This window comes from Temnothorax longispinosus, chromosome 9, assembly GCF_030848805.1.
Source record: "Temnothorax longispinosus isolate EJ_2023e chromosome 9, Tlon_JGU_v1, whole genome shotgun sequence".
Classification (NCBI taxonomy): domain Eukaryota; kingdom Metazoa; phylum Arthropoda; class Insecta; order Hymenoptera; family Formicidae; genus Temnothorax; species Temnothorax longispinosus.
The window spans coordinates 5,443,686-5,462,924 of NC_092366.1; the positions used below are offsets into that span (position 1 = coordinate 5,443,686).

A 19,239-nucleotide genomic window follows, 5' to 3' on the forward strand; every position below is an offset into this window, starting at 1 on the left:
CGGAACGACATCGATCTTGAAACGCGAGTTTCCGCTTTCAGAGTTTATCGCGGTCGACTGATAAAGCTAAAAGCGCACGAGCAGGAAGTTTCCCAGATGGCATATTCGCTATAGCGTTTAATGAACAAGCAGACCGACCAATCACTCGTTCTACATTTGTTACAATAAGTAAATAACGTGCTATATAAGCGGCAGCACTCAGCTAGCACTCGTTGCTAGTAATATAGCACGTTACTTCACGATCCAAAGGAATAATCGTTATCGTTGGGCACAAGTAAACAAAGCACACGCGGCCATAATTAATATAATATATTGTTATCAATAAAATTGTAACATAACATTAATAGTCAATAATAATAACCATAAAAGATAATAATTAATAATAATTACACAATAATGCTACGAAGTTCTGTGCTTTACGCAATAAAGAAAAGGTAGAGTCCTCAAAAAGGTTTACAAAAAAGGGGGGGAAAAACAAAAATATACATATTCGGTCACCCTCGAACGCGATCCCACTGTGGGTGCAGACTGCGCGAGAAACCCTTAGATCCTTGGGGGATATCCATAGATACTTAGATAACTCTTAGATAAAGGATCATTGTGTAAATTGTTAGAATTCTATAAATGCTTGAATCCTTAGATCCTTAGGCATCTTTTAGGCATCTTTACATCCCTAGACATTCGTAAAAGCATTCTTGGATTCTTGGATCCCCGGACAGCATTAGAGATCTTCGGATCCTCGGATATCGTCGAACATCTTTAAATAGTCAAATCGTCCTTAAATTCTAGATGTCATTGTATCTTCGTGCTTGGATGTTTTTCGATGTCGATATCGATGACGATTCTTTCTCTTTTTCTTCGTTTAGAATAAAAACGCGACGTTTTATTCTTCTTACTCAAGGATTTTGGTGTTGGGATGTATGTTTGATTCATTTTTAGCCGTGTTTACTTAGAAGACTTTTCGGCGAGACCACCAGTATACCTTGGTGGCCCATTCGATAGGTGAGGTTTGTAAAATATTGTTTATCAAATCCGCGGCAACTCGGATCCTGTAGGTGATAGAGGTGGGATAAGGCGGCCACTGTTCCCAATAACGGCCTCTGTGCGCTCGGCCATATGAGGCCTGAAAAATTATACATCAATAAGTCTAAATGAGAGTGATATACATGAATACAAAGATATATTAATAATAGGAAAAGGCAAGTATAGAAAACGTAAAATGTTATTTCTTACTGCATAACAATGATGTGTTCTCTTTTGAAATCGCGCTTAATATTCTCGAGTAAACTTTTTTCCTTTATATCTCATTTGGCGCGCATAATTTTTTACATAATTGTAAGGAATTTATTAGCCAATAAGATGAAATTTATATTAAAATTTACAAATAGGTAGAAATAGATAGAAATAATTGCACAATGAGCGCAGATTTCTCACCTAGGAGTGGTATGGCGTGACATAGGTAGACGGAAACAGACCCCGTCTATTACCGATTTCTCCGTGCCACCAATGCTGATCAGTACGGTCTGTGACAGTAATTACATCCCCTCGTCGGAACTCCAACTCGCCAGGCTCTTGCGGAGCGAAATCATAGAGCGCTTGCACCAAACACTGAAAATGACAAATTGGTTTTACGTTGTGATATATTAATCAAAGATAATCAAAATTGGTACATGGATAAATATAGGTAAAAAAGAAAAAAATATATACTTTTATTAATACGTTCAAATATTTCCTACGACTGAGACATTCTACTTTAGAAGACAATTTGTTTCCAGTCTTTACCTCTTCGGGAACCATGTCGCGCAGTTTAACATCTTGCGAGCGAGAAACGGATGCTGTACGATGGTACTCCACTAGTTCGTTGAGACTGTTGAATTTGACAACCCACAGAAAGAACTTTCCCTGTGCGTCTCTTAATACTTTGAAGTGTTGCACACCGTCGGAGCACCTGTACATATAAATTGATCATTTTATTTCATATTTCTTTAATAATTAATAACAGTATCAAACAATGATCACTTCTAGTTGGCAAAGTCCCTTAACTTAGGACAGGATTTCCTATTCAATTGATATTTCTACTGAAACCTGCTGCCGAATGTTTTATCCGTTGAAAAATTTCAATCGCTACAGTCACATGTTATTTATCTAATATAAATACTCACTTTACAGATAAGGAGAAATCACCAGGAGAGCTTTCGCTGATTCTAATCAGAAAGGCACCTTCATGTTTGTTCATCAATAATCTTTCGGCGTCCGCTCTAGTTATCCTGCCATAATACCAGCTGTAACAAACACAGAAAATAATTTTCATACAAGATTGTGTACAATTCTATTAAAAAAAAAAGGAGAAAGCAATTTTATGTGAAATTTATATACTCTATTAAACAAAAACTGTTAAATTTTGTTCTCTAATATCTAAATACATTATAATATAACGTAATATTTATAATACATACTCGTGGCTCTTCATCTCGATATAATTACTTGGTATAAGCCCTTCTCTAGAATCCAATTCAGCCCTATACCAATTCATGTCATCTTCCATGTTTAGAATCTGCAAAAGGATGTTTACGTGTAAGAAATAATATTTAATTTAGATTTTTATAACAATACGCATATTGCTACATTAATATCTTTACATTGACATTTTAGGATAGACGTAGAAAGTAGAAACTGTGTAACTTTACGACGCTAATGAAAAGGAAAGAGAGTTAACCATATCTCTTTTATAAGTATATTGTAGAATTAATGTTATGAGATTGTTATATTATAATTTTTTATTATAAAAATGATTGATAACTGCCCATAAATTATTGATGATTACCTATAAATTATTAATGACCGTCTTCTCTTTAAAAAAATTAAGATCTCTAATGATTTCAACTTTCAATGACCTAAATATCTAAATATTCAAAGACGTTACAATTTTTAATTGGATCTATCGTAACGTTGTTATCGAATACCAAAAAATAATATTTGCAGTGCACGATAAATCAAAATATACATCACTTGCAATTTAAGAACGGATTTTGCAGGGAAAATATTTAGAGATTCTTCTTCATTGTTTTCCTGTCTGTTTAAATTTTAACAATTGTTAAAATTCTTAAACTTTATGAGAACAGTATTTAATAAAATAAAAAATTAATATAAAATAATTTTTCTTAAATCAAAAATTTGACGTCATTTGACGTTTACATATAAAAAGCAAAATTAAAAGTAGCCTTCAACGAATGTAAAAAATTATCAAATTCACGATCTCAATCTATTCGCTACAACTTCTTTTTTTCATTTATCTTCAAAACTCAAAGAAATATATGTGTACACATACACACATTGAAACGTGAATTCTTTAAAGAGGAGAACAGCGTGCCGGAAAACGCAGCTGAGAGGGACAAGCCCGGCAACGGCGTTTCTTCAATCCTTACGGCAATCACCGTCGTTATTGCTCCAGACAATAACAATCGTTACTGCCTCGAGCAACAGACATTCATAGGATGTTTGTGTCAGGCACACGGCGGCTTTCCGGGCGCAGCGAGTGCCGATTCATCCCGCGCGTATGCGTGTATGATAACATCCCCTCGCTCGGTCTCTGGGACCGTCGGCCGACGGACGGAGCTGACGATAGAAGTTTCGGGATCGGCCCGATCGGCCGGAGGTCTCGTGACCGCCGCGACGCGACGCGACGCGACGGGACGAAATGGGACGGGACGGGACGGGACGCGGCGCGATCGCCAGGCATCGGGTGACGAACCAGGTGACGGGGACGGGTCGGGGCTCGAGGCCCCGGGTCGCCGTCCCCTCGTATACTCACTCACCTTGAGGACCTGGCTCCTGCGGAAGCTGAGCTCGTCCTCGGCGGTCGCCGTGAAGTCGTGCTTCGCTATCGCCTCCATATTCTGTCCCCCCGAGACGACGGCGGAGTCGACGGGAAACGACGTGCCGACTGCTGCTGGAAGGAGCGAGAGGGCGCTCGCTAATACACGAACACGATGATGCCCCGCACCGTCACCGTCACCGTGGAGAGACGCAGAGCGGAGTGCCTACCTACCGCGCTACGTCCCGACTCCCGACAGTCCCGACGCGAGCGAGGGTCCGAGGGAGTGCACTCGAGAAGGAAGAGGAGGGGAGGGGGGGGGAAGGGATGTAGAGGCAGGCGGGAAAGGTGGGCGAGAGGAAGAAAACAAGAGAAAGAGGAAAGGCGCTCGTTGTGCGCGGCACGCGCGCGAGGCGACGCGCGTATATTTATTTTACGAGCGCTCCGAGAAAAGATGCGAAACTCGCTGGGCCCCGGCTGGATACCGAGTTTTCTTCAGTGGGAGCGAGACGGGACGATATCTCGAGAGCCGCTGGAAGGAGTTATATACGGTGTACGCGCGGAGTATACGCGAGACGGAGCGTAAAAGCGACAGAAGGGACACGGTGTGGGAGGTCGGTATCGACGAACGTGCCCGTCCTTTGTCCCAAGCACTGGCCGGGCGGTGTCCCGTGTCCGTCCAAGGGTATAAGGATCCCGTACTCCCCGCACGTCTGTGTGCGTCGCGTTGCGTGCGCGAAACTGACGACACGTGAGCACCGACGCACGCACACCACCGTCTCGCGAACGCGCAGCCCTTTTCTCTCGATTAGATTCCTCGTCCGAAGCCCTTGGAGTTAGAGCCTCCTAAAGGGCATATCGTATTTGTCTCCGTATCACCCGCGAATCACACGACCACACGTCCGCGACGCGTCGTACACCGTACACGGCGAGCTGTCAGTGGCGATCGCGCGTACTATATCCAGTACTATCGCGACGGTCTTATCAGACGTTACACTTGTCCCATTCGGCCGGATTCGGCTCCGCTCGGCCGGGCTCGGCTCGACTCGGCCGAGTTCGGCGGCGCCGCTCGGTCCTCGGTCGCCTGCGCGCTCGACCGCCGCGCTGACGCGTGGTGACGTCATGCGTCATGTGACGTTGGTCCGTTCGTCACCCTATACGGGACGGGAATGACGGGATGCGCAGGGCAGCGCAGGGTGCTGCGCGCGATACGCGCGTCTCATAAATGGTGGCGAATTTTCAGCAGTTTTTTGACGCTTACGTCAGTCGTATCGCGTCGTGACGTCAGAAGCGACAGCCGAACGTCAGAGGGAGAAGGGGGGGGGGGGGGGGAAATTATGAGGAAATGCAAGCAGCAGTTCTTGGAACTTGCGTCAAGACGGATATACACGAGTCCCGGATCGAGAAAATTGTTCGCGATAGAGAAACTCTGGCTGTGTCGCGTGAAAACGAGATGGAACGAACAAACGAATGGAATTCTTTCTAGGATATAGATTTCTCCTTAGGTTTGGAGCTGACGCAGTATAGCCGTCGTCGCGTTTAACAAAATCGCACGTAACGCGAAAACTAGAGATATAAATTTCCAAGATTTACACGAATTCGTTTCTGATATCTCTTTCAAGGATTCTTCGCTCTTTTTATGAAACTTACTCTGGTTACGTTAAAATTTTAATCGAAACGAACCTCGACGGCTAGATTATGCGCATACACTCGGTATGCCTTATTCCACGCCAGTTTTTTAACCTTTATCCAAAGTCAAATGTACAATCTGATGCCGCCGAGGGCAGCCGAAACCGCACGAGGCGACTACGATATTATCCGAGCTCAAAGTCTCCTTGAAAGAGAGAGGAAAGAGCACAAGGATCTAATGATCCGTCATGACGCATCCTGTATTTCCAATAGGAAAAACCACGCCTGACCGACTTTAAAATTAACTTCGCACAAAAATCGCATATTTAACAGCAACAATTTTCTTGAAATATATATATATAATACAACTGTTCAAACGAAGAAAAGCACATGCAGAGACTTCAAGTTTATTTCAATTAAATATTTTTCTCTTTATTCAAATTCTTTACACAAAATTTTGTACAATGGCATATAAGAAAAAAATTTAGTATTAATTAACATAAACGGTAATTTTACAATAATATATCAACCTTTTCTTTCATATATTGAAAATATCGAACGAGCGTCCGTCGAGTCGGGAGGTGGCGCCATCTAGTCGGCGCTCGCCGCGACGGTCGGCAAGGCCGAGCGGGACAATCCGCGTGACGTGACAATGAACGATTCTAATGTAGTACGAAACGGGCGACGTAGTACGAAAATAAACAGAACACCTCGTGTTTACGGAAGTCCGTAACAGGTGTTTTTCGCCCCTCCCCCCCCTTCTCCTTCCCCGGCTCCGGCCGTTCCCGCAGCCTCCTCCGCCCTCCGTCGTCGGAGAGATGGGGAAGGGAGACAGAAATGCAGGCGGGCGTAAGCCCGTCGTCCACATATCGCTTACGTATAGGCACTCGGCACTCGTCTCGCGTTCCTCGTGCAAACCCGCCGGCCGTGTTTTCGGTCGCGGATGTCCGATGAGTCCTTGGACGGCCGAGCACGTATATCGCGAGAGCCTCGGCGTTCCTGAAAATCCCATGCTTCCGCCGAGTTTACCTTTCGAGAATCGATCCTCGTCGCAGAATCGCGAATTCGGAGACAATTTATTTTACGCGTTCTAATCTATGATTTTTTTGGACGATATAAAGAATCCTCGCTTCGATTCGTAAAGCATTTTAAACAGATCGGTGGGAGCTCTCAGCTCTACCTCTCTCAGGTCTCTCAGGTCGAGGATTCAAGCGGAACGTAATTTACGAAGCTCCTGTTCTGTTATTTAAATTCCTCGCGGAGCTTATTATCCTTGATGATATATGTAGATTGTCGCTCGGCGACTTTTTATCGCGAGATATTCCTAAACTTCCCTAAGATTCGCGCGAAAGAATCCGGAAGTCAATTTAAATTATCGTTTCCCGAGCACGGTAATGAAAATCGCGAAGCCGAGAGTTTTTTCTTTCTGTATAAAAAAAAATCGCGATGAAAAAAAATCACCTCGCGAGAATGTTCAAGTTTCTTCGCGTAATATACATCGTTCGATATACACCGTCTTTAAGAACGTCCAGATCCATAATTCCCCGTGAAATGAATAAACTAAGACGAGCGAGGAGTGGACGGGGCGAAACGAGCCGGCGAGACAAATCTGTTTTCGCTCGTGTACGTGGCCGAGTGGGAAAACAGAGCTTTTGTAAATAGGACGCACTTGCCAGGTGCGAATGTTCTTTGTGAGTTATTCCGTAAAACAAAAAGGTCCACACGCGCGCGGGAGAAACGCCGTCGTCGCGAGGCTTTCCTAAGCACCTGCGCGCAGGTAGAGGCCAGGTGCAGCTGCAATATAATCTCGCGTCACGTTGCAAAAACTTAACGAACACCCGGGAACGTGCTACGCGAGACGTGCAAATTTTCACGACTTAAAACGCGCTCGACTCTAAAACAAAGCCGCGAGTTTTAATCTGTTTCTAAACGCCTAATTTAGGGAGAAATTAAGGGCAACGGCCCTCGCGACAGTTCCCAGTAATGACTCTCCTAAATTACGTATTTATCCGCTCAACGGAAATCGAGCGTATCGAACGGCGCTCGCTCGTGCAAAGAGGACGAACTCTCGGACATTTGGAAAAAAAACAAGATCCCCCTCAGGTCAGTCCGTTTGCTTTATTTATAATTCTAGAATGTCCACTCGCGGACGCCTATATCCGGCCATCCCGGATCTCGAAAATCCGCCGCGCGGGGCGGTTGACGCGATCGTAAAATTCGAGGAGTCGGAGTTATACGCGGAGAGACGCGTGTGCGCGCGCGTTCCGGGGAAACGCGCTGAACGAGCCCGGTGAATAATTCAGCGCGGCGACGGCGACGACGGCGATGCGATTCCGGGCGCAAACATTCGCCCGGAGTCAAAGGACAAAGATTGCGGCCGCCGCGCCGCGCGATCGGCCAGCCCGGGGGACGGCCGTGCGGCTCGCGCTAATGAACCAGCGAGTCTTTTGCGCTGCTTTTATTCTCTTACGTCATCAAACCCGTCGGCAGCGGCGACGGCGACGGCGACGGCGCGACCTGGCCGCGTTCTCGGAATGCAGCGCGCGCGCGCGCGCGCGCGTGTGTGTGTGTGTGTGTGTGTGTGTGTGCGTGCGCGTGTTGTGTGTGTGTGTGGTGTGGTGTGTGGAGACGGCGGCCCGTGAGGCGCCGACCTCTCGCGGATCGTTCTGGAAACACGCCAGCTAATGTGTTTTTCCTCTGATGCCAGGCGTTCCAGGCTGACGCAAGGCTCCAACATGGGACGTGGGTCCTCGCGTCGCGAACAACGCGAATCTCGACGACCGGGACAAGCGAATCTCCGTGGTTTTTTTCTTCTTCGCTTTTTCCTTCGTCGGATCCGACGTATTCGTGCCGTTCGGTCGTTTGCGGCTCATTGAGGTGCAGCGCAGGGCACTCGTCGAATAAAAAATTCCATATTTATAATATGCATGAATATAACACGCGTAAACACGTATGTAATAAAGGGTAAAAAGACCCTTATCCGCAATAAAAAAAAAAGATCGCGAACGCCGCCCTCCTATCTTGCGTTACTCACAAATGTTTAGAATTGATTATCGCTATCTTTGTGGTAGGACGCAGCATAGAGATATGGTGCTCCCGGAGAAACCCAATTTACTTTTCTGAAACCGACACCAATTAAAGCTGACACATTATAAACAGGCACATTATTATATTACAGTTTTTTTTTTAATAAATATCACAGGGTATAACTTTTATAAAGAATTTTATTTTAAACAGCGAAGAGAAGTGTTTTAAAAAACGCTGAAAAAAATCATTAAGGATGCATTACATTAATGATGCAGGTCTCTCGCGCATTTTCTCGTTATCGTAGATTTGATTTCGATTTAAAGCACGTTTTCTGCAATTCTCAACTTTCCGTAGAAATGAGGCGAACGGTCGATCAATTTAAAACTAAACGATCTTGAGATTTTTTTAATCCTCGAATTTCCCTCATTTATTGTACGATTGGCTCGTCGGGCAGGGGAGGCCGTGCGTATTGCCGTAAGAACCCATAAAACTTCGCGGTTGTAACGTATAGGAGCCGAGTTGCGCGACTTGCGACACACATCGTGACGATGCGAACTCTCGCACGCATATGATACGCACGCACGTCGCGTGAGAGCGTGTCGCGTTCGCATCATTTTTAAACCACCGCCGCGGGCACGGCGGTTCTTCTTCGCCTCCTCTCCCGAATGACGACCGAACGTCAAAATAAACGTCGCCCGTCCTCTCAGTCTCGACTCTACGCGTATAACGTCCTTTCTATCAACGTAGATTAACTTTAATCTCGCTTCGACTTATCTTTTATCTCTTTTTTCATTCTTAGAACTAGAAAAAGATAAAAAGCAAGTTAAACCGAGACCAAGATTAATCTACGTTGATAGAAACGAGCATGGGAGGAACGCGTTTTCTACAGAAAGAAGTTTCTCGATAGTAAAAATTTTCTACAGAATGTGCTTCGGACAGTATAAGAATAGCAACTCTAAGTATCCACTGACTAAAGACTCTGGTCTGCGGCGACATCAGAAACGAAGAATTCAAGGATCCTCAAGTCTGCGAATTTTAAATATCCTATAAATGGATTGATATCCAATGAATGCGATAGTTGATCTTGAAACTCTCATTGTGGCAATCTAATAATTATTATCCAATAATAATAAACGGCTTTTATACATTTTTTAAAATAACTTTCTGCGAGAGCTGTTAAATGTATATAAACATGAGCTCTATATTAAATATACATTACCTTTTAAATTAATTTATTGATTTTAAAAGTACCTCGTCCGAATTAATTTTGAATCCCTTTACTTAGCTTCTAACAGCACACAAATGAAATTGATCCTCAATTCCGATTTTGCGAGCAGCCGTAAAACCTACGGTGTCTTTGACTGAAACGAACTCGGCTCGTTTCCAGGAGCGATTAGTGAACGTCATGGTTCTATCCTCGAGTTAATGGGGGAATAATCGAAACGCACAAAGCGTATATGAAGACACGTTCGACCTATATTTGTTTTGGGAATTCAGCTCGAAGGTAACACACGTGGGATAATAGTTACACGAAGATCAACCTATTTGTAAGTCTGTTAAGAATTAAGTACCAGAAATATATGTTTACAATCGACCAATCGAGCGAGAATCAATGAAAATTGAATTTAATCGCCGTAAGAATGCGGGCCTTGGTATCCCAGATATCGGGATCGCGCGTCAATCCTTCCTTGATCTAGCTCGATCCGACGACCGCAGCCTGAAGATCTCAGTCTCGTCAACTTCGCCCGCTTTGCCGCGCCTCGCACACTTGCAATCGTCGCGAGTCGCAACTCTGCCGCGATCTCTTGGTATCGTCTCGGGTCTCGGGACCAAGGGGAGCGAGTGGGCGAGCGCAGTACTGACCCAGTTGATAGAACCCGCGACCGATAGATCCGCGTGTCGTCGACGAGAGAGACGACGAAAGGGAGGGCAGGACGAGAGCGGGGGGAAAGGGAAGAGGGCGAGGGGGCAAACGCCGCGCGCGTAACAGCGATGAGTCACTCTCCGCGTGCGACCGCGACGGCATCGTCGATCTTCGCACCCCTCGATCCCCCTCGGCCGCCCCGCCCGTGCCCGACCCCGACCCCTTGCCACCTCGTCCGCCTTTCCCGGCATTTCCCGGCGGTGCACGGTGCGGTGTGTGCGCGACGCGCCGCGCGTGCACACGTGACATTTCGAGTATATCTCGAATTAAACCGTAAACATCGTAGTACAACCTTCGCGGCCCCCCCTTTCCCCGCGCGGGCGCCAACGCCGCCGGTGTCAATGATCCCTGCCTGCCACTTATTGAATCGCGCGCTCGCGCGTCGTACGTGTCACTGCACCGCGCGTATGTTTCGCCGGGGATGTGTTTCTTCCGCCGCTGTACGGGGTGACCGAAAAGTCACGCGCCGCACGTCGCATCGCGTCGTCGCGGCGATTTTCATCGCGGGGGGGCTGAGAGATCGGGGCAGGGGTCGTAGCCACGTGTGGCCATTTCGCGCCGGATGGTCTCGTTTTGCGCTTCTCACGCAGAAAAACGTAAGCAGTGAACGAATCGCGAATCGCAACCCGAGAGATTTAAAACGGTAACATTTGTGTTTTCGACAATTCTTGACTGTGATCGATTCGGTTACTGCCTATAAATGTCCATTTCTATCAATGTAGATTAATTTTAATCTCGGTTTGACTTTCTTTTTATCCTTTTTCAATTCTTGTAAGTAGAAAAAGTTAGACTCTTCGTTAGAGATTAAAGTTTATCTGCATTGATAGAAATGGACATAAGTCTTACCCCGCTTACGTTATTATCAAAATTTAAATCGATTATTAATTTAAATATGTGGATTTACTGTACCAATTAGGAGCTGTGTTCTAAAGACAGAAAATCGGCGGGTTTACTAAGTTTGGAAAAAGTAGGATAAAACTCACACAATATTATTATTATTAAGCTAAGATCCAGTCCTGACCATAAGTAGCGTTCTTCTCTCTAATTGATTGTATATCATAAAGAGTCCTGTTTCACTTATTATCTCTGTATCTCATTTACTTCAGTATCTATATCTTCGTTATAAATTACATAGAAGAAAAAAGAAAGAAAATAGGCTTTTATAAAAAGAATTAAGCATAATTATTTTCTGTACCAAAATCGCGGTAGGTTTAGATTGAAGAACTCTTACATATCAATGTTAATGCAATGACGCCAAGTTTTCTCGCAGACAGAAGGCAGAAAAAGTACTGAATACACGATTCCTTATTACTGTATTTTGTACTGTTGCAGGTTTCTCTTTTCTACATTATTCATATATTATCCATCTCGGAGGCAGCCTATACTTTTACGCCAGTCGTTAAAATTATAAGTACTTCAAAGACATGTAGGAAGCCACGTTTCGTGTAAAAAGTGCTTAACATTGTATTGTACAAAAGTCCATCCCCAAAGCCGCAAGGCAAGGATGAAATATATAAACATAAAAGGCGCTTAAGCGCCTTGCAATTAGCGAAATGAACTTCGTACGAGGTCGTTTTTTTTCGAATCAAATTATTGATAACGTGAGACAGGACAGTCCGAAGACCCTCCAGATCGCATGATCAATCGAGATAAATTAAGAAATAGTCAAGATTAATTGTATTCCAGTTTAAATTAACGGAGAAACGGCATTTCGCCGCGCGTCTAACTGCAAGTCCTAAGGACCTGATTGGGGCTCTTTCAGGGACCATCTTCTAACTGTCGACTCTGTCAATCATCAGGCAACTGTCTTGTTAAGCGCTCTAACAATCATTTCGCGATCTACCCTCGGGCACCCTCGGGTGTCCGTAATCGAAGAAGCGGTGATCCTGGGTGAACGAACCGTGGGGTAAACGCTACTCGTTCGGATCGTCGTGGCAACGCGCCACCTTGAGCGTACCTTTTCTAGGACACTGTGTATATCATCGTACCGCGCCGCATTACGTAATGTCTATCTGTTTAAACATTACAGAGCCGCGGACATATCTGCACACACATACACATACACGCACGATGTATGCATATATTAGCGCTTTCGGCTCCCACGCGCGTCACTCGCACCGCCGTCACCGTCGCCGTCGCCGTCGCCGTCGTCGTCATACGTCACTCGTCGATCATTTCATGTATCGCCGCCGCCACCCGTGAACTCCCCCCCGTCGTTCGGTTTCGTTTACCAACGAAACCGAACGTGTCCGAGTGCGCACGTGCGTACGTCTGGCTGCGTGTCTCGCGTGTCCACGTTCGACGGAACGAAAGACGAGGCGGCGACGGAAGGGGCGCGCCATGCGGGGGGGCGCGCGGCAACGGCGGCGGCCAGGCGAGGGGGGAAAAAGGGGGCGACGAGAGTCACGTGTGCGGAAGATCTACTACGATTTACTCGCGGATCCCGGCAGAAGCGTCTGCCACCCTTGCCCCCCTGTTTCCCCCCCAGCCGCCCCCCTGCGACCGCTCCGTTCTCCCCTCGCTTCCTCGCTCCCCCTCCGCGTTCTCCTCTCTTATTCTCCTTCTATTCTTGTTGTACTACGACGGGTTACTCCACTTTCATTCAGACGCCGGTCTAAAAATAAAGTCCCTGATTCACGATGCATGAATGACAATCTTATCGCGGGAGGCCTTAAATCGCGGAAAGGATGCACGCGGACGTACCGGCCGGCCATTCGTCGCGCGCGTCTCACGTCGTACGACGTACGCGGCTTTTTTTTTTATCTACGCGATAAGATAATCTGCGTTATACGGGAATTAACGTTTATGATAGTAATAATAACATCAAGGAAAAAAATTAATGAAGTACTCTCATTTCCATTGATGTAGATTCCCTCTCAAAGTTTCGCGTTGCAACGTTTCAAAGAAAAATTAGATTATCAGATCATGGAAAGTTTGTTAACTCGGGAGAAATGATATAATTTATAATAAATAAAATCGTATTTTATAATTGGTAATCATGGTGCAAAAGTATGATTTACTTTCAGCACAACGTTGCGTCGAGATTTAAAAAATAACTTGTTGACGACCCGTGAAGTGATCTTCATGTAAGAAATAAGAAATTTCGTGTTGCACGCGTTAAATTTAAGATTTAATGTACCTACATTAAACATTAAAGAACAAAGCATTATCTATTAATAGCGTCGAAACTCAATGGGCGTTAATCAATAAATCTCGACTCTCCAATCCATTAATAAATCCGTCAATTTTTCCCGGCTATTGAAAATAAAAATCAATCGCCCTCCTTTCAATTTATATCTTCTATATTTGGAAGAGAGCGTTGAATAGTTTCCATACCCGTTTTCGCCCCGGGATTTGCCTCTCGAAATGTACATTTATAATAATAAACAATACGTAAACATGCAAGCAAGCGCGATATTAACAATATTAATAATATCGCGATAGGGTAAATAACATTAATGACTGATAATGGTAATAACATTATATTATTACCGCGCGTTTATTATTGATGCAATTTATATAATATTGCATTAATATAATCGCGGCATTGCGCCGACAGATATTTAACGCGCGGCGTTTCCGAGCCTTCCGTGGCGTATAGAAGAGCCGCTCCATTCCGTCGCTCGCTCTCGCGCCGAGCCGTGTTTCGCAGCTCGACCAAGGCGAACTGCTTCGCTCTCCGACTCCGTCATCGCCGCCGCCGCGCCGCCGCTGCCGCCGTCGCTTAGCCCGCGATACCGTGCAATCTATAACTCGCTGGCGCGTTTTCCTCCGTCCGAGAATTACCGCAGATAAGAACCGCGCACTTTGCGACGGTACTGGCCGCGCGATACGTCGAAATTGCACAAGTATGATCGTAAGGAATAATTTCTCACATATCTCAAACGATCTCACGTGTAGGATTTTAATTAAACAACACTTATTAAACGTTCTTCTTGCGGAAATCGACGCCATTTATGTTGCAATGCACAATTATTTTTGATTGAGTACATAAAAATTATTTTGTACGACAGTCTTTCAATAATAATAGTTTTTTCACGCATGAACTAGCGATTTTTTTCTAAAAAAGGTATAATTTCTTAATGATAGTCTCTCACCGAGAAATTGATAATTTTGTTTTAAAGATAGGTCATACTGTGTATACTGTAAAATAAGTGAAAATAAAAATTGCCATAGAATACTGTCGAATATACGGACGATTGTCGCGCGCAAATTTTGTACGATCGAGCTCTTTGCGATACGATTATCGTTGCGAGTATCGGAACCTCGTGCGAATTCCATGAGAGGTTTTCGAACGTTGCGGCAAGAGATTCACGTCGTACGAAAAATTATTCAATTTCTGTCAACGCTGAAAGTGGGAAAGGTGCTCGGTGTACGTGTGCTGACGCATCCGTAGAGCGCGGGAATATACCCGCAGATCGACTTTAATCCGCGGCGAGTTTCCGCGGTAAATAAATAAATATCGATCGCCGGCTCGAAGTTGCGGAGGAGGCTTGGCGAGCGAGCGAGGGAACAGCTTAGGTTGGAAGCTCGAACACACGGACTCGACCTGCCTGCCTGGCTGCCTGCCTGCGCGCGCGCGCTCGCTCGCTCACACAGCTATATTTAGCTATATTCTCTCTGAAGCGGCTCAAGGTCACAGCGCTCGGATTGGTTCGCGCGATAAAGCGCTTCGTCCCTCGCACGCTAGCACGCTCGCTCGCTCGCTGTGCCTTCCTTCGACCGTGTGTCCGCACGTCAGAGCGGTGCGACATTGTCACGAGGTGTATGCCGAGCGGGAAAAGAGAGATGGAGACGGATGATGAGAGAGAAAGAGAGAGAGAGATGAGAATGAGAGCCCCACGTGTTCCGCGCGTAACATCACGTTCGGCGCGATGTTGGCACACGAATCGTGTAGCAGTTACGCGATACCCCTCGAGCCGTGTGGATGCACAGTCAATTTCTCTCATTGGGCCGCAGCGAGCTTGATCGAGCCCGATGACGCGCTCTCGAATAATCGCGGCGGCAGAATTTTCCGTTTTCGGAATCAGTCACCGCGATATCAAGTATATTCTCCCTCCCCTCCCCTTTCCTCTCCCCACAAAGAGACTTATGAGCACCCTCGATTTTCAGCCACGATATCGGACAGCACATGTCCTAAATCGGGACGTATGACGTCTTAAAGACGTCTTTAAGACGTCACATGTTCCCAATTTGGTGACACTGTGCTCACCGGGGATTTTTTTGCGCGAATATGAGTGAACGATAAGGAATCCGGACGGAAATTCAGCCTGTGAGACGTAACCAATGATCTTTGTTGAGGCTGAATTTACAATTTTCTAGGAAGACGTTTCGCCGCCTCTCTTCGTCATTAACGAAGTCCGCTTCGTCCCCGTCCGCTTTGCGTTGCGAGCAACGTGTAAAGCGGAAGAGAATTCGTTAACATATCTTAATTTTGATTAAGAAATTAATGCCTCTTTAATTCGCTATTGTTCTGCCGCAAGAATTGAAATGAGCGGACGGGAATAGGGAGGCAACACGAGTATATAGAGAGAAATTGAATTGGTTTAAAAATAGTCTCCAACGTGTGTCACGGAAAGTTCATAAAGTATACGTCTACGAGAATTTCTTTTTTGATCCGGTTATAATTGTAACCGGATCAATTTTATTGAAAGAAATATATGTATAGTTGCTAAACTCCCTGCCCCTTCCTCATTTCACCCCTCCAGCTCGTACGCCTGGAAAATATAATCGCTATAAATATATTCCGCGTATACATAATGCATATAACAATCGATATCCGCAGTGTCGCTATATTTAATTTCATCGTGTAATTGCCGTGAAATGCCTATGTATTCGTCTCCGAGAAATCACGCTTCCAACATATTGTCATTTGTTTTCGGTTTTTTGTGTCTCACATGACGCTTCGCGCGACGCGCGCTCGATTCGCTTGCAATATTAAGTATTTATTTGCTTGTTTCTTTTTCCGCTTGTACTTCGATCCCCGGTATTCGCGTCTACGTTCGCGCGAAACGAAGGGTTTTCAGTGTCGCCGGAACGTCGGAATTGCGAGAGATCGGCGATCGGCTCAGTTTTATGCAATTCCCTCTCTGCTGACGACACACCTTGCCGACACACTCGTTAATTTTTCATTCGCGGAGAGGAAAAAAGGAAGCGTTCCCGGAAGTTTTCCATCCGTCCTCGTCCAGTACGCGCGGGAGCTTTCGCATCTGCGTATCTTCGCGGTAATCTATGTATTTATGTGCATGAAAAATTTTAAAGGGAACCGTAATTTTCGCTTTAGCGAACGGACGCAACGCTGCAACGTGCGCTCATCGATAGACAAGCGAAAATATTGACATTGGCATTCGGCTTTGTACTCCGGGCGTTTTTTAAGATTCGAATGTGGTCGGAAAACACTAGCGTGTCGATAACAATCGCCCGTAATCGGAGTACACGTGTAGATCCAATCGGATATACGTTCTACGGATTAAGAAACGATCTCTCGACGTGTTCGTCGAGGACGTCGAGCAGATTCCGTGGCGAGCAGTTTTTAAAGAATCATCGCGGTAAAACGAAAACTTGTGTGTGTGTGTATATATATCTTCGTGTATATACACACACGATGTGTCCTATCGACTCGACGGCTTTTTTTCGTCGATGTGGCAAAATAATAACCGCTCGTGCGCGCGACACGCGTCGTTGTGACACGCAGAGGCGAGGGAAATCGAAACGCGAATGATCGAGATATATAGCGTTCACATCGAGAGTTCAATCCGTTATTAATTTTTCTTTTTTTTCCCCCCTCATATTTTACGCCGTATTTTTATTTTATCCGGTATTGCGTTACATTAAAATGTTACATCGGTTACACATCGGGGGCTATTTGCATTTTCCTCTTGACTTTGCGTCACGCCGCTATTTTCCCCGCGAAGTCGTCGCCGGCTACGCGGTGATATCGCCTCGACGAAAATCTTCCTTGCGCCGCGCGCGCGGTGTAAATCGAACGTTCGATAACGGACGGTAGCGGGAGAAGGAGAGAGAGCGAGCGCGAGCGAGCGAACCGAGGGACGATCTGGCAACCGCGCGCAGTGCGGCAGTGCCGGAATTGAATTTCAAGCGCCCGAGGGACAGAGGGGGCGGACCGACCGGCGCGGCCCTTTCTCTTTTGTATAGGGGGCACCGAGGCGCATAACGGTGAGTCGACGGCCATGTTGCTGGGGCTTATACCCGGCATGTCCGTTTACCTGCCTGCCTGCCTGCCTGCCTGCCTGCTTGCCTGCCTGCCTGCCTGCTTGCCTATCTGTCTGGCCTGCGTGCCTGTGCCTATATATTCCACACAATCGCTCCTCTTCGCTTCGCTCCGTTCCACTCCGCTTGACGGGGCTCCGTCTGGCGGGCAGAAAGGAAAAGGCATTATCGGCAGTTTTAAAGGACGATCGAATCTCCGGCAAGTCCGACTTGCTTAAATTTAGGAACGCTCGAACACCGGAGTTATTTTAGAAGGAGCAGGAGAGACGCGGTGGGAAACGTAGGGGCGTCGAAACGTAGGAGGACGCTCCTGGGAAAGCCCGACGTTCCCTTCACCTTTATCGCCCTTTTTCGTGTCGTAACTTTATCTATATTACTCTGAAAGTGGGTCCCACTGTGGGACCTACCGAACGCACAGGAAGTCGAGATTTGGACATGTATTCTGGAAAAAACATACTCGGGCGATCTACTTTGTCGTTTAAAAATTTTGAAAAATTGGTCGAATTGAATTAAAAATATTATTTTTTATTTAATTGTTGATTTTTGATTAATTAAAATCCTTCTTATACTTGAGCAAATGTTTCCGCAAATTATTATTCCAACGCACGAAAATAATTTAAGCAAGTCGCGCGTTATATTTCTTTTCTAATTTTTCAAGATTATTGTAAATTGCAAGAATTTTCTAGTTTGACGTTTGAAATTATTTTCCATTTAAATTCCGACATCTCTATTAAAAATTGCATTTGCTGTATCTTTGACCTTTTGAGATTACGCGCTGTATCTTTGACCTTTCGCGACTCCTCCACGGGAGGAACGAAAATTATTTTCAAAGTTGCCGGCGCGCTTCTGCTTCTTCTCCTCTCATATCGCGCTGCCACCCGATTTTGGAGTTTAAGCAACACTCGGTGCGCGCTTTGGTTTTGATAAATTGCCGTCCGACGCACGCGTTCTACCGGATGTTCCAAAAGAACACGACCACCCGTCAGCCGCGCGCTACACACCTTATCGTAAAGCGCGGATAAAATTTGGCAAATGCGCGCACACACGCCGGCATATCACCCGAGAACGCAGCTGCGTAAGATTCACCCTCCGAGAAATCGGTCTGAAGCGGGCTGCCAGAAACAGTCGAGCGTGTTTCGTCGCGTGGACATCCGTTCACGAGACGTATGCGTGCGTCCCTGAGAGGCAGCTGTATAACGTAACTTCAGCTCGAATATCTATTGCTGTAACAATTCTATCGAATTTTTTCGAACCTTTGATTGTTTGGTTCACCAGTTTACTAGCTGTGTGTGCGCGCGTGAGAAAAGGATAAAAACAGAAAAGGAGAATAATAGTTATAACAAAGAAGAAAGCCTACAGCGCGAATTTATTCCCACGCATTTGTACCCGAAAACTAACGCGTTACGACGTGTATGTAAACTTTTAAAAATAAACTCGGAGCGTCTTCCCTCCCAATTTATACTGCCCCAAGCAATTGCTCGTTTACGACCTTACGCAACAATGCGAGTAACTCCGGAGCTTATCGCGGGCATGCGATAACGCGGCTAATTACGTCATATTATGTCGCATAAATTTTGTAAATTCTATATTATCGGTAATAGGGGGAATATCTCGT

The 19,239-nt window shown here is 45.7% G+C and overlaps 1 protein-coding gene across 1 annotated transcript; it reads right to left on the reverse strand.

Moving 5' to 3' along the window:
• Window positions 1–294: 294 nt before the first annotated feature.
• Drk (growth factor receptor-bound protein 2 drk) lies at window positions 295–4,570 on the reverse strand. Its single transcript, XM_071789003.1, has 6 exons — window positions 3,816–4,570; window positions 2,457–2,554; window positions 2,163–2,282; window positions 1,783–1,948; window positions 1,435–1,608; window positions 295–1,123 (listed from the first exon to the last, which is right to left on the reverse strand). The coding sequence occupies exons 1-5, from the start codon at window positions 3,891–3,893 to the stop codon at window positions 1,435–1,437; spliced, it is 636 nt and encodes a 211-aa protein (XP_071645104.1). The 5' UTR covers window positions 3,894–4,570; the 3' UTR covers window positions 295–1,123.
• Window positions 4,571–19,239: the final 14,669 nt, after the last annotated feature.

Bases quoted from the DNA above. Each gene is read 5' to 3' on its own strand.
- Drk (XM_071789003.1), bottom strand. From the start codon at position 3,893: ATGGAGGCGATAGCGAAGCACGACTTCACGGCGACCGCCGAGGACGAG. The intron at 2,555-3,815 runs GTGAGTGAGTAT...ATCCTTTTGCAG, and splicing joins GCAGGAGCCAGGTCCTCAAG to ATTCTAAACATGGAAGATGA. The intron at 1,949-2,162 runs GTGAGTATTTAT...TTATATGTACAG, and splicing joins GATTTCTCCTTATCTGTAAA to GTGCTCCGACGGTGTGCAAC.